Raw genomic sequence first — 15,888 nt, forward strand, 5'->3', positions numbered from 1 at the left:
GTATGAATGACCGATTAGCTTGAGGTTGCCCTGTATTGTTGCATGTAAACCAAGTGGCGGCAAAAGTGAAAGCATTTCCCTTGCAGGAGCGAGCAGTGCCAGGAGCCATAATTTCTTACACATGGCGCCAAAGCTCACTCCCGCAAGGGAATCGCCAAAACGTGCACGCATTGCCATTGAAAACAATGCAACGTGTGCACGTTTTTAGGGAGAAAAGTGAATCCATTCCAAAAGGTCTTTTTCCTATGCAGCGCATGCTCACTGCATAGGCGAGACCTAAAAATCAAATGTATTTTTTACATAGGTACTAACATTTCTTGTAGTTTTTAATAAATTTTTTTAATAAGGCCTCTTTCATGGTCCATATAAGTGAATAGTGCATTTTCTGATCCTTTTCTATAACATTCTCATACTCCAGTTAAGTTGGAGCAAAAAAGGGAATTTTTTGTTTTAGGAAACTCTACATCGACAGCCTGATTGAGTTGGGGCTATTGCTGTAGGTATATCAGACTGTTCAACACATTTTGCATGGACAATCTTATATACGTTTTTTCTGTTCAGGACACCAAAGAAAAGCAATACGAGAGGCCACTCAAGATTGCTTAAAATGGTGGGCTTTGGTGCAGCCAGGGTGGCAGGCAGTAAGACCTCTGCCATGCTGGCATATGCTGGGCTTCATGCCAAAGTATTATCAGGTTCTAAGTCACCTACGAGTTCTCATCCGTTTAGGGGTCCACTACTTCCTGATTTCATGCATGAGTAGATCATTCAGACCACATGTTCTCTGCATTATTGTTCTTCACCTATAATGGTATACACAGGACTGAATGTACCAAAATGAACTGAATCGAGAAATTTGAGGGTTCTGACACTTGCAATCAAGTCAGAGAAGTTTAATTTTAGCATTTGATTCAGTTTTCCTTTTCTTCAATGTGCATACAAATAACTCATGGTAACTGTCACTGTGTATGGCTGATAGAATACAGTAGAGTCTGGGACAATTTACCTTCTCATTATAAAATAAATGACAATGTCATATTTTATTATATTTATCAAAATTCATATAATGGGGAATAAAATCCCAGTGGTGACAACCATAAAATTCTACAATCATCTATTTACATAATAGAAAATATATGATTTCACTTAGTGCATAAATAGGTTTTTTGCAAGATATTGGTGAAAGGTGGATAAAAGGACAGAGCATGAGAGATAATACAAGGGAAATCTGGTCATACAATGACATCCTTTCCAGAAGACCTGTTGGTGGCCCCATGCAGCTTGGGGGAAAGTCCACTGGCCCTTGGGTCATTCTTCACCAGCTGAGGTCTTCCCAAGGGGAAATTCCTTCAATGGCTCAAACATTCATCATCATGCCTTCGGTGGTTCTTCCAACAACATATTGCAGCAGGAACTATTGTATAGCGACCCATTGACCTCTTCCTCTGTGAAGCCCATGGAGTGTGGGAAGTAACACTTGAGTATGGGAAATAACACTGGAACACTTCTGTGTATTGCCAAAGTGACCTAACCCTGCCCTGGATCATAGAGTTGAAAACCGGTCTCCAAGTCCATGCCAGGTCGTTCCTCCACTTCTCATACGTCTTCTGTCATGTGGCTGGTGTACAACATTTAAATGTATGTGTGGTTGTGCCATTGGACAACAAGTGGGCTGAAACTTCCAACTCGTGAAACAGGCTGAACATTATCAGCAGTGACAAAGCAACAATTCTCAAGTGATCGCTACTTGAATGATAGCGCCTCTAGACAATGACTCTTCTAATGCACAGTCACGTAAAGTTTTTCGTATACAACTGAATGCCAGTAACTGCTGACACAGTGGGTGGTCATCTATAGTACTCAGCCTTTTGTGCCTGAGGAAGGTAGCATGGTGATGATATACTGGAGAGATCCTTTCACAGTCCCAAGGACTGCCTTTGCCTTACAGTTTCCCTGGACGCCGTCTATTCAGTCGCCTTTGGGCATGTTCTTCATTGATCAGGATGGTTCAATGTTAGTGATGCTTGGTTAGTGATGCTTGCTTGTCTTGCATGGGTACAAATGTTGCTTCAGAGGTTACTTGGGAGCCAAGAGCTATTAGAGGCCAGTCATTGCAGAACCACTCATGGGATGTAGTCCTCCTCTGCAGTCTCTGCAGGCAAACAAGTGATGGAAGTGTTAGCAAAGAGAAGAAACAATCACAAACAAAACACAGACACATAGCTTAATTATAGCGAATCCAATAAGGTGCAAAAGACCGAATGCCAATCTACAGTATGATATGTAATGTTAACATTATTTGTAGCATGCGCATGTCACTCAAAAATGGTATCCTGAGAGTAAAGAAAGGAAGGCCAGGAGGCCAAAAAATGTAAGAAGAGGAGGTAAAACAGATAGATTTTTTTCCCCTGATACTCAAGAAGGTAGTGGTGGAGTGAATATTGGTGGTAGTTTGTTCCACACTGTTGGGGTGACCTCCTGGTTTGGATCCATAGATGTGGGGTGTGTGGGCAGGGAGGACGGATGCAAAACGAAGATGTCTATATCGAACATGGATGTGGATTTAGTTGCTGAGGTATGATGGGCTAATATTATTGAGCAACTCGTACATATGACAAAGCAGTCTAAAGACCACACACTTGTGTACAAGGAGCCAGTGAAGTTCGTCAGAAGCCTGTGATGGAAGCACAGCGATTCAAGTCCAGATGAGCCCAGCGACTGTGTTCCATACAACCTGTAGCCTGTTGGTGAGATGGGCAGTGATACATAGATATGTTTTTTTCCGTAGTCTAATCTGCTTGTGATGAGCGCTTGGATGATGATTGTTTTTGAGAATCAAGAGGCAGCCACCTAAAGATTTTCCTAAGTATCTTGAGAATGCTAAAGCATCAGTCAGAGAAAGTGGTTACTTGGTTGATTATTTTGGGTCGATCAACAGTGATGCCTAAGTTCCTGGTGCATTTAGAGGGTTTGGGGTCGTGGGAGTGCAGGGCCACCAAGTATCCACTAAGTATTGGTCTAGAGGGTCGTGTCTCTGCCAAAAAACAATGATTTTGGTTTTCTCACCGTTGAGCTTCAGACAGTTATTACTCATCCAGTCTTTTACTGAGTTTATGCATTAAGTGAAGTTGGTTTGGGTGCTTAGAGTTTCATGCCAAAGAGAAAGGATCAGCTATGTATCATCAGCGTAGATTATTGTAAAGCTGAATTTTCTGATGATGGCTGTTAATGGTGCTATGTCTATGTTAATGAGCATGGATCACATAGAGGATCCCTGTGGTACCCCGCACAAGATTTTGACAGCATCTGAGTGGAAGGGAGGCAGAGGAACCGAGTGGGTCCATGGTGAGAGGAAGCACCAGAAGCACTGAAATGCTGAACAGGAATTGCCTGTGTCGTAGAGGCGTTTGAGCATGATGGTGTGGGATACCTTGTCAAAAGCTGCCAATGAGTCTAACAGACTAAGCTCAGAAGTGATTCCTTTATCTTTGATGAGTCAACTATCATCTGTGGTAGCTATGACGACAGCCTCAGTACAGACGTTTGCTCATGAAACCCGATTGAGTGACGTTAAAAAGCTATATAAGAGGTGTGTTGGTTATTAACCAGTTTATTGAGAACTTCAGCAGCATATGGAAGAAAAGAAATAGGACTGTAGTTTGCCAGCACCTTGGGATCAAACAATGGTTTCTTAAGAAGGGTCAATACATTGGTAGGTTTCCAGTGAATGTGGTAGGAAGCAGTAAATAGCGGGAGATTGAAGATAGCGGTAAGGGCCTGGAGAGGAGATAGAATGGGGCAGGCGTCATTGGGGACAGCATCTTTGACTGATAGCCTGTTCTTAGTGACATCTTCTGCTTTGAAAGGCAACAGATGAAATGGGCCAACGAAAATAATGCAACAGGAAATTAATAGGCAATTGGTCAAACATATAGAAAATAATAACTTACTGTACAAAGCTGAGGTTAGATTTAGGTGCCTTTATTGTGAGAGTGCCCTTGTAATGGTGTTAGATGACATAAGGAACTTAGGGCCAGATGTATCAAAATTACATTTTGCGAGTCTATAATATTGAATTTTAGCGATTCGCTATTACAGACTCGCTAAATGTAATGTATGTAGGAATCTGCAAATTTTTTGAGATTCCTATGCCTTTCTTAATTGCGAGTGGCAATTTGGGAATGGCTTCCCATTCATTTCTATGGGCCAGGTGGCCCATAGGAATGAATGGGACTTGCGTCCGCAAATTGAGAGTACGCATTAGGTACTCGCAAATTGGCCACACAATTTCAAGGGTGCAAGGGTTCCAAAAGGACACCCTGTTGCACCGAAAAAATGTGCATGTGTGCACATGTGGTGCAGATACATGCCCTAAGGGCATGTATGTGTGCCACATGGCACTTTGAAAAAAGCAAAAAAGTAAATTTTTCTAGGAAATCTCAAATTACCACCAATTTGAAGTTGGTGGTAATTTGCGATTCCTTAAAGCAATATCGCAATTTGCAATGCCTACTGGCATAGCATTTAGGGAACTGCAAATTGCGTTTCTCTAAATGCATGCGCAAAATAGGGAATCCCAATTTTTGCGATTCCTTATTTTTTGAGTAGGTTTTTGCTTACCTACAGTTCACACAGCTAAATTGCGATAGCAAACGCTGGAATTCTGCGAATTTCAGCGTTTGCGATCGCAATTTAGCTTGATACATCTGGGCCATAGTGCAGGAATAGAGGAAACACCTTGGACTGGTTTTCCTCTTTTTTTATGAAAACGGACACAGACAGTTCGGATTGCCCCCTACTCTTGTAAACTGAGAAATATTGACACATGGAGCCCCACAAGAGTCTATTCTAGGTCCCATATTATTTAATGTCTGTATTTCGAAATTGGCAAAATTATTACAGAAGTTTGGGCTACCCCTAATATCCTATGCGGATGATCCACAGATAGTGGTATCAATAGCTGGGTATTTACTTCAGCTAGATACTTCCATAACTGCACGCAAGAGGTTAAGAATATGATGAGTGTACATGCATTTAATTTATTTTTTTTTATTTTTTTATTTAGTGTTTTATAGAGCGCACAGCTACCTCCGACGGAGGTGTCCCGGCGCTGAAGACCTTATCTCAGAGGGGGGAAGGGGGAAGGAATGAGAGTTTAGATCTGGGAGAAGAACCAGGTCTTTAATTTTTTTCGGAAAAGGGGTTCTGAGGTGGCGAATCTTAACTCTGTGGGTAACTGGTTCCAGAGTTTAGAGGTGACAACGGCGAAGGCCCTTCCACCCGTACGTGTGAGACGAAAACGGGGGGTTGTGATTAGGCGTAGATTGTTGGATCTGAGGTTACGCTGTGAATGAGAGAGTCTCAGTCTGCGTCGGAGGTATGCAGGACCACGGTCATTGAGGGCTCTGAAAGCCAGGGTCAGGGCTTTGAATTGGATCCGCATTTTTATTGGGAGCCAGTGAAGTTTGATAAGGTGGGGGGAGATGGAGTGTTGAAAAGGAATATTGTTGATTAATCTTGCCGCTGCATTCTGGACTCTCTGTAGCTGGTTGATGAGATAGGCGGGGGCCCCTAAATACAGGCTATTTGCGTAGTCCAGGTGGGAGGTTATCAGGGCATGGACTACTGTTTTTCGGGAGTCAAGTGGTAGATAGGGAATGACTTTTTTTAACATGCGTAGCTTTCCAAAGCAGGCAGAGGTTACTTTACTGATTTGGGTTTTGCAGGAGAGAGAAGTGTCGAATTGAAATCCTAGGTTTCGGGCCGCTGGGACCGGCACTGGGGGAGGGTTTAGTTCGGATGGCCACCAGATATTGGGGGGTAGATGAGATTTTTGATTAAAAAATAAGACTTCAGTCTTATCAGTATTGAGTTTTAAATTGTTCTCGGCCATCCATGAGGCGATCTTTACCATGCAGTTGCGGAAGTTGTCAAATGATTTTTCATCATGGTCTTTGAAGGAGAACACCAGTTGTGTGTCGTCGGCGTAGAAAGTCACCTTGACTCCACATGATTCAACAATCTTTGCAAGAGGTTTAAGGTACACATTGAAGAGGAGAGGGCTCAGGGCAGAGCCCTGTGGGACTCCCCAGGTCAGTGGTTTTTTGTCAGAGAGAAACGATCCTAGCATCACTTGTTGGGTTCTGTTATTTAAAAAAGATTTTACCCACAGGAGGGGGGGGCCGCCAATCCCTGTCTCTTGTAGGCGAGTCATTAGTGTGTCGTGTGAGATGGTGTCGAATGCAGCGGACAGGTCGAGGAGGACCAACATGGCCTCCTCTCCCCTGTCCGAGCATTCTCTAATTGACTCAGAGACTTCGAGTAGTGCAGACTCGGTACTAAAGTCCGGTCTGAAGCCTGACTGGGTGTCATGAAACAGGGAGTTAGATTCTAGATAGTCTGATAGTTGGAGTTGGACTGCTTTCTCTAGTACTTTGGCGGGTTTGGGCAAAAGTGAAATCGGACGGTAGTTACTCAGACAAAGAGGGTCCATACCTACTTTCTTTTGGATAGGGATAAGCAGTGCATGTTTCCAGGCTGCAGGGACAACACTGGTGGAAAGGGAGGAATTCCAGATTTCGAGAAGAGAGTCGATAATTAAAGGAGCAATGTCACTCAGGATTGAGGCTGGAGCAGGGTCTAGAGGAGAGCCTGACTTGCAATCCAGAAATAATTTCGTAGCTTGTTCCTTAGTAAGAGGTTGAAATGCTATAAAGGCCGGAATATGATTCGTGTCGGGACTTTTAGTGTTGACCGTACCATTTTGTTGGATGGTGGCTGCAATGTTGATAATTTTCTCTTCAAAGAAGTTTGAGAGATTGTCGCATAGTGTTTGCGACATGGGAATAGGGGCAGCGAGGGCATTGGGCTGAGTGAAGTCTTTGACTATGTTGAAGAGTGTTCTGGTGGAATTCTTAGCTTTGACAATGGTATCCGAGAAGTACGTGCTCATGGAGTGGTGTTTGAGTTTACGAAACTCTTTAAGGCCTTGTTTGTAGAGCGCCTTGGCTGCTGGGTCATAGCTCTGTCTCCAGAGTCGTTCAAGCTTCTTACACTTGCTTCTATGTGTCCTGAGTTCTTGTGTGAACCAAGGGGCAGAGGGTTTTTGCCTGTTGGAGGTGAGAGGACGCAATGGGGCTATTTTTTCTATTGCAGAAGTGAGGTCATTATTTAGTGTGCATACTGCGGCGTCCAGGTCATCCAGAAGAGGGCTGCGAGTCGTATCATATATTTGTTCTAAGGCTGTAAGAGAGAGTTTGTGCCATTTTCTGCCTTGAGTTCTAATGGCGGAGTTGTGTTTAACAATGTGGGGTAGGGAAATCTCAAAAGGTACTAAGTAGTGGTCAGACCATGTCAGGGGTAAAGGGGGAAAGGTTGTAAGTTTCTCATGATTAGAGAATATGAGGTCGAGAGTATGCCCAGCGACATGAGTAGGGCCAGATACCCTTTGTGATAGATTAAGATTTTGCATTGAGTCCAGGAGAAGGGCAGCGCGATTGCAGCTGCTGACGTCTACATGATGGTTGAAGTCTCCCAGAACAATGAAGTCAGAGTGTTTGAGAGAGAGATCTGCTGTAATTGCTAACAGCTCTTGGATGGCAGATTGGGAAGAGTTAGGGGGAACATAGGCCAACATCCCTGAGGAGACGGCAGTGGAGGAGTCTGTGATGGAGAAGTATAGAGCTTCTATAGGTTTGGCGTTAGTGATTTTCCTGGTGGTGATTTTTAAGTGATTCCTTAAAATTACCCCTATTCCTCCTCCTGGTTTGGAGCCTTTGCGGCTGAATGGTGATAACATTGAATTAGTGTGTCTCGGTCCCTTATTTATGACAAAAGTACATCATTGGTGGCCTGAAGATCTGGTGTTGCATCAGAACTGGTTACCACAGCAAAAAATCAAGGAGTGCAATTGACTGTAATTTCAGCATTAACCAACAGAAATTTCTGGTATCAGCATCTTGTTTTTTTTTACATTTAAAATTACTATGGAAAGCAATGCAATTATTACCAAAGCAGACCCATCGTGAGGTATTTCTGGCATTGATTTTATCACACCTGCACTATTGTAATATTTTATATCTGGGTCTTCCCACTAATACCCTGGCAAGACTCCGAGTGCAAAATTAGACCACAAAGCTTATAACAGGAAGGAGGAAATAAGGCTCTCCTTTGGCTGCATTAGAAGGATACACTTGCTACCAATAGGCCTGAGAAGACTCTATAAAACAGCCTGTTTATCACATCATGCCTTTTTTCAAACAGGTCCAAGTACCAACCCGGAGAAATTACCGTGGAATATTCCAATAAAACACTGAGATCAAGATAAGCTTTACTTCTTACCACTTCTAAATGTAAACTAAAGAGGAAGGGTTGGTGGTGCCTTTTCTGCCCTGGTTAAAAAGCAAGTCTCCCGAGTTCTCTCTGGGCTAAAAACAATCACTGGAAATGTTGTGAATTGCTGAAAATGTATCTGCTTAATAGGGCATAATTTCACTCTCTCAGTTAAATAGCACCAGGACACCATTTTTTAGGGTACATAGGGCCAGATGTATCAAGGCTTTTGCGACTCGCAAACGGCCTTTTAGCATGATTTGAAATGTAAGAAAAAATCGCAATTTAAGGAATCGCAAAAAACTTGCGATTCCTTATTTTGCCATAGCATTTAAGGAACCGCAGTTTTTGCGATTCCTTAAATGATATGTATGTAACTTTTAGAAATTGCGAATTTGTGTTAAGAAATCGCACATTACCACCAACTTGTAGTTTGTGGTAATTTGCGATTTCTTTTAAAAATGCCCTATTTGGCTTTTGTGAGGGTGGCATGTGACACACATACATGCCCATAGGGCATGTATATGTGCCACATGCACACACATGTAAATTTCAGGGGTGAAGCAGGGTGTCTTTGAGACACCCCTGCACCCTTGAAATAATTATCAAATTGCGATTAGCAAATTGCGAATTCGCAATTTGAGAATTATTGCACTATCATTCCTATGGGCCTCCTGTCCCATAGGAATGCATTAGAAATTATTCCTTATTTGCGAATTTGCAAAATGCGAATTCGCAAATAAAGAATATTAAGGAATCGCTAAAACATAGCGATTTTGTACATACATTCCATTTTGCGAATTCTAAATAGCGATTCGCAAAAAATCGCTATTTAGAATTCGCAAATCGGATTCTTGATACATCTGCCCCATAGTTTTCGCTCTTTATAAATATCCATCATCCTCGTCATCATCATCAAATTGAGCAAGAGGATGTTTTGGAGGCCCAGTTTAAACGGTTGTGGGCATAGAGGGGTGATAAAGAGTTAAAGCTATTGTAGAAAAACTTCATCTTATTGTGTAAAACGTGGGGTAAGTCAGAACAGAGGGCTGAGGAAAGGGTGATGGATTGTGAAGATGCTGAAAGGGAGGTAATTTCCTTCACAATGGAGAAGAGTTCCTTGGAAAAAATGAGCCCTTTCTTGGATATGGGAAGTTACAGGTAGTTACCTCATTTGCCTTAACTGGGAATGATAGCTGCGGAGGGTAAATACGTATTTGCATCCGTCTTGATAATCGTATGAGCTTCTCCAGTGATGCTCGTGGTGTTTTCAATGTCATTTAAGCTGCCGTGGGTCTTCTGCATACCAGCTGGCATGCAGAGTGCATCAGGAGGCAAGGTAAGGTTTGAAATAGGCCAGTTTGTTGACAGTATTGATGAGTCAAGTGGTGATTTGGTGGTGGCTAGAGTCAGGTCAGCCCCCAGGTATGGGGGATGTTTACAGAGCTGCAGTTACCAAGTGTCTATCGAGACTCTGTCTCATGGGTGAACCATGTTAGGGTGAGGGGCAGGGGAGTTGGATGGCGAGAAGGGAATGTGAAAGCATGACAGGTAGTGATCAGCCCAAGGGAGAGGAGTCTTCGACCAAAGAATGATGGACATGTTGGAGAAAATTGGGTCAAGCAATTGGCCATTCAGTGTTGGTGCCTCTGCATGTTGAGAGAGGCCCAGCAACCTACAGGTCATCGAGGAGATTAGTAGAACCCATGTCTGATGTGTCTTTATTTATTTATTTATTGGCATTTTTAAAGCGCAGCATATACCCTGGGGTGTCTTGGCGCGGATTAATTTGCCGGCTGGATGAAAAACTGCCTTGCTCAGACCACTATTCTATACCTGGAATTATTTATTAAATTATTTATTAAACAGCCAAGTTTTTAGTTTTTTGCGGAATTGGAGTAGTGTGGGACATGCCCTAATGTCCTGGGGTAAAGTGTTCCAAAGTTTGGAAGCTGCCACTACAAACCGTCGGTCTCCCCACATCACAGTTTTGGTGCGTGGTACCATAAGTTGGTTACTGTTGGTAGAGCGCAGTTGGCGTGTGGGTTGATACGGTCGTAGATGGTCTACGGAATTTAAGGAACTGTGGGCCCTGTTTATTTAGAACTTTGTACACAATGCACTAGGATTTAAATCTGGCTCTGTTCTGAATCGTCAACCAGTGTAGTTTGGAAATGGCATTGGATAGAGGAGCAAACTTAGGAATTCCCAGAATAAGACGTGCTGCTGCGTTCTGTATGGTCTGCAGTTTTTTTAGGACTCTTACTTGGGCGTTGATAAAAAGCCCATTGCAATAGTCTAGGGATGTCAGGACTAGTGAGCTCACCAGAGTTTTAATGGCGGTGGTAGGAAGATAAGGACTTATCTTTCGGATCATGCGTAGTTTATGGTGGGCTACAGAGGCCACTTTGCTAGCATGGTCCATGAAATTCAGATAGTTGTCAAAAATGATTCCTAAGTTCCTTACTTTAGTCACTGGATTAGGGGGGGCACCAAAAGTTTGGGGCCACCACGAGGCAGGCCATTCTGGTGAGAGTTGTCCAAAAATCATAACTTCGGTTTTTTCCGAGTTACGTTTTAGGCAATTTGCTGCCATCCACTCACCTAGTTCTGTCAGTCCTCTCTGGAATCTTTTAGCTACCTCCTCTCCATCACCCCTCATAGCCAGCACCAATTGCGTGTCGTCCGCGTAGGAGGTTAGGCTCATCCCATGTGCCTTGATGACATTGGCCAGGTCCGACACATATATATTAAAAAGTGTCGGACTCAGGGATGAGCCTTGAGGTACCCCACACGGTTGTGACAATTTGGCAGATTGGTAGGGGCCCAGAGTGACAGCCTGCGTTCTCTCCGAGAGGAAGGAGGCGAGGAGAGCTCTTGCCGTGGAGGAGATGCCTATTTTTCCGACACGGTCGACCAGAATACCGTGGTCGACCGTGTCAAAAGCTGCTGAGAGGTCCAGCAGTACCAACACCGCTGTACCGCCTTGGTCTCTTATTATTCTTATGTCTTCGGCTGCTTTAATAAGGGCAGTTTCAGTCCCATGGTATTTCCTAAATCCATACTGAGTATCATCTAACTTCTTGTGGGTTTCTATATACTCAGTTAATTGTAGGTTCATGGCCTTTTCCACCACTTAGGCCATGAACGGGAGGCTGGCGATGGGTCGGTAGTTTTTTAGTTCTGACTTATCAGCTCCTGGTTTTTTCAACAGTGGTTTGAGCAGTGTGGTTTTTAGATTAAGGGGATATGTCCCTGAGAGCAGGATGGAATTACAGACTTGTGTCAAGACTGGTATGATCGAATCCATCACCGGTAAGAGTGCCGATAGTGGGCAAGGATCCAACTTGGATCCAGCTTTGATTGTCGACACAATTTTTAGTACTTGATCTTCTGTCAGTGGTTGAAAGTCTGTGAAGGATGAAGTCCCTGTTGGTGCTGAGTCTTCCTGACTGATGTTGGGATCATTTGAGTGCGTGATTTTAGCCAGAAAAGGTTGATAAATATCATCCACCTTCTTAAAAAAGAAGTCGGCCATGGCGTCACACATGTCTTGGGTTTGAGGTGGGGTCAGGTCTGGAGTATTGCCCGAGAGCACTTTAGTTATATCATATAATTTTTTGCTAGAGTTCTTTGCCTGCTTAATTTGCATCATATAGTACTCTTTTTTTGCCTTTATAATCATGACTTTGTATATTGCCAAAGCCTCCTTGTATTTAATTTTACTTGTAGGATCATAAGACTTTCTCCATTGTCTTTCCCAGTATCTGTTCTGTAATTTTTGTGTTTTTAGTTCATCCGAGTACCATGGTGCGGTAGGGGTGGGCCTGTTCGTGGATAATTTCTTAGTGGGGGCTAATGAGTTCATGGCATGTCCCAACCAGTCGTGGAGTTGTTGTATGGCCAGGTTGGGATTAGCCGAGATTAGCGGGCGAGAATCATCCAGGTGGTTTTTTAGATCCCGCTGATTGACATTGTGCCAGGCTTTAAAGGTTATAGGCTGGAGAGGAGAAATGTCTGTGATAGATTTTTTATCCATAGCCAAGGTGCAAAAAACTGCATAATGGTCTGTCCATGGCAGTGGACGGATATCACATACTTGGAGCCCCTGGGCACTAGAGAAAATGGCGTCCAAAATGTGTCCCGCTTGGTGAGTAGGTGAGGTAACCAGTTGATGTAACCCCAAGACTTCCATATCTGTAATGAGAGCTTGAGTTTCTTTGTTGTTATTATCGTCTAGGTGAAAATTCAGATCACCTAATACTGTGATCGAATCTTCTAGTGCTAGAGATTCCAAGTGTGTGCTAATACTTGTTAGAAAGCCAGTTTTGACTCCTGGGGGCCTATATATAAGAAGCCCTTTAAAGTTGACTTGTTGGCTAAGTTTAATACAAAACATCATGTCCTCGCAAGAGGTATCCTGTATTTGAGTCACTATTACCTCCATGTTTTCTCTAGCTATAATGGCGATCCCTCCGCCTCTCTGTCTAGGTTTATCATTCTGTCTTGATCTATCTTGTCTATATGCTTTGTAGCCTATGGGTGTGGCAGAGACCATGTCCGGGCCAGATGAGTCATCTGTCCATGTTTCAGTGATGAAAAGTACATCTAACTTACTATCTGTTATCATGTCAGCGATTTCTTGGCTATGTTTGCATAGGGACCGTGCATTAATGAGGGCTAAGGCTGCTTTATTAGATGTAGGTATTCGTTTTAAGGGGTTCTTTACACCTTGCGGCAGAGTTGTATAGCGGCAATGAGGGCAACACAGTTGGGTTTCTGTCTGCGTATTACAAAGATCGAATGTGGCGCAAGCGTGGTTCCTTGGTATTCTGAGGTTAAGGAGAGCATCCTTGGGGTAGACCGAGCTTGCACCTGTCAGAATCGGGCCAGGGGTCGTGGCCCTCGGCCCGGTGCGGACGGGCGCAGACGGGCTTGCCTTAGGCGCGCCTTTGGCGCGCCGTCGGCGCGCCCGCTGCGCCCGCCCGCTGCACGGGCGGGATGGTGCCATATCGTTATTCGTTATTGGGCAGAGGAGGGTGGGAGGGTTCTATGGACTGCAGCGCTGACCTTCCCTCACCAAGATGGCGCCTCGGGAGGGTCAGGTGAGGTCAGGGCGCCTTCCAGCAGCGCGCTCTGCCTGCCAACTAGACGGCGACCTCTGGTGAAGTAATCTCACCTACGAGGTAATGGTAGGTTAAAATAGCGCATTTAAAATATAATACAATTTTTAAAACAGACCGTCCTTTAAAATAGCGAGGAGGTGTAATAATTATGGGCTAGAAAGGTATAGAGAAGATTCCCCCGGCTTCCGCCTCAGGGGAGAGCAAAATGCAAATTACCTAGCCAACCCTGTCCCTGCCTGAAGTATCCTGGGAGGGCGGGAGGGTTCTATGGACTGCAGCGCTGACCTTCCCTCACCAAGATGGCGCCTCGGGAGGGTCAGGTGAGGTCAGGGCGCCTTCCAGCAGCGCGCTCTGCCTGCCAACTAGACGGCGACCTCTGGTGAAGTAATCTCACCTACGAGGTAATGGTAGGTTAAAATAGCGCATTTAAAATATAATAAAATTTTTAAAACAGACCGTCCTTTAAAATAGCGAGGAGGTGTAATAATTATGGGCTAGAAAGGTATAGAGAAGATTCCTCCGGCTTCCGCCTCAGGGGAGAGCAAAATGCAAATTACCTAGCCAACCCTGTCCCTGCCTTAAGTATCCTGGGAGGGCGGGAGGGTTCTATGGACTGCAGCGCTGACCTTCCCTCACCAAGATGGCGCCTCGGGAGGGTCAGGTGAGGTCAGGGCGCCTTCCAGCAGCGCGCTCTGCCTGCCAACTAGACGGCGACCTCTGGTGAAGTAATCTCACCTACGAGGTAATGGTAGGTTAAAATAGCGCATTTAAAATATAATACAATTTTTAAAACAGACCGTCCTTTAAAATAGCGAGGAGGTGTAATAAATATGGGCTAGAAAGGTATAGAGAAGATTCCCCCGGCTTCCGCCTCAGGGGAGAGCAAAATTGAGATGGAAACTGAAATCCCCAGATGATAAAGTGATGGAAGGAGAAAGCTATGGTGAAATGATTTTCAACAAATTGATGCTAAAGATTTACTGGGACCAGGGTGATGGTAGACCAGGATCCCTCCAAAGGCAGGGAGAATAGGAAGGCTAATTTTGAAAGCAGGATGTTCAATGTGATTATTGTTTTCGGTGCGCATGATGATGCAGCTGAGAGAGGTGTATGAGGTGTATGAGGGCCACAGCTCCACCATGTTTGCAAGCTATGCCTTGCTTGAGTATGCTAAAGCCAGGAGAGATGGCAGCGGTTAGGTCAGAAGCAGAGGTAGAGTCAAGCCAGGCGAAATAGCATATTGCGGGAACAGGCATCAATTAAATCCCAGACTTCAAGGGCATGTTTGTCTAGTAAGGGGGTATTTATAAGATGACATTTCAGGCTGGCCAAGGTAGAAGCTTTGGCAGATGAAGTAATTCTGGAAGTATTGGGAATGGGAGATGGTGGCTAAATTAGGATAAGGATGGTTCTTCTTGTTAGGAGGGGGAGAAACGAGGAGTTTGCAAGAGAAGCAGCAGTGAAGGCAAATGAAAGGGTTCTGCACAAATCAAGGGGAGGCGCTCTTTCATAATGGAGATAGTGGTCCCTGGTTGATGTTACGTAGGAAAGTGGCAGAGTATCTGAATTTTCTATCAAGTGGCAGGGCCCACAAGTCCAGGTGCTGGACAAGGTATGGATGTGGACAGATGCAAATGGACTTGCCCAGGGCTTGCTCTAGGGTGGCCCGAACAGTGCCACCACACCGGGTGATTACTTCGCATGCTAGTTTATATGGTGCTTAAAAGGACCTGCTGCAACGTTCCTGGCCTCCAGCAATTTTCAGTCAACAATTAAAATGTCAAAAAGGCGAAATTGAAGTTTTGTCTAATAGAAATTTTGACTCCTGGAAGTTTTGATTCATGGTAAGTTATTGCAGAGGGTTGTAGTGTTTCGGGGAATATGCCCATGCACACTACCAACCAAAGGAGGAGTCACCAAGCTACAAAAGACTCTCCAAGAGAAAAACAAAGTGCAATCATCCGAGCCCAACACCAGATGGCGATCTATTCATAATGTACCATCTGCAGCCCATATGCCTCGAACAAGTTGGTTTCTTCACCCTAACATCGATACTAGACTTAACCCTACCAGTAACCAGCATTGACTTATGTATGAGAACAAAGTTAAGTTGCTTTAAATTGTATCTTGAAGCAAGAAAATCTTACTTTAACTTTAATTATACCGTTACTAAATCTTTAACAGATACCTATACAAAACATTGGTATTTTAATTGGCGTAATTTAAATTAATGTGCTGTGCCCGTTCTCTAAACATAATGCCAACCTGTCTGCCAACCCTAATCATCCTCATAACATTATATCAAATTATATTTAAATACCTATCACTAAATTAAATTGAACTAAACTAAATGAACAATACATTATCATTAGGTTACCCTTTTACCCTTTGGCAGGGTAATGTTGCAGAATGTGAACACAAATGATGTAAT

The 15,888-nt window shown here is 43.9% G+C and overlaps 1 protein-coding gene across 2 annotated transcripts in view; it reads right to left on the reverse strand.

The window, feature by feature from the left end:
* Positions 1-866: 866 nt before the first annotated feature.
* The window catches only part of COL20A1 (collagen type XX alpha 1 chain), a 491,294-nt gene continuing 476,272 nt past the window's right edge, over positions 867-15,888 (reverse strand). For both annotated transcript variants that reach the window (XM_086932816.1, XM_086932817.1), the window contains exon 42: positions 867-2,152. In XM_086932816.1, coding sequence (XP_086788942.1) covers positions 2,124-2,152 — 29 coding nt within the window. In that variant the 3' untranslated portion in view covers positions 867-2,123. The remainder of the gene's footprint in view (positions 2,153-15,888) is intronic.

This window comes from Lissotriton vulgaris, chromosome 7 (genome assembly GCF_964263255.1).
Source record: "Lissotriton vulgaris chromosome 7, aLisVul1.2, whole genome shotgun sequence".
NCBI classification, from domain to species: domain Eukaryota; kingdom Metazoa; phylum Chordata; class Amphibia; order Caudata; family Salamandridae; genus Lissotriton; species Lissotriton vulgaris.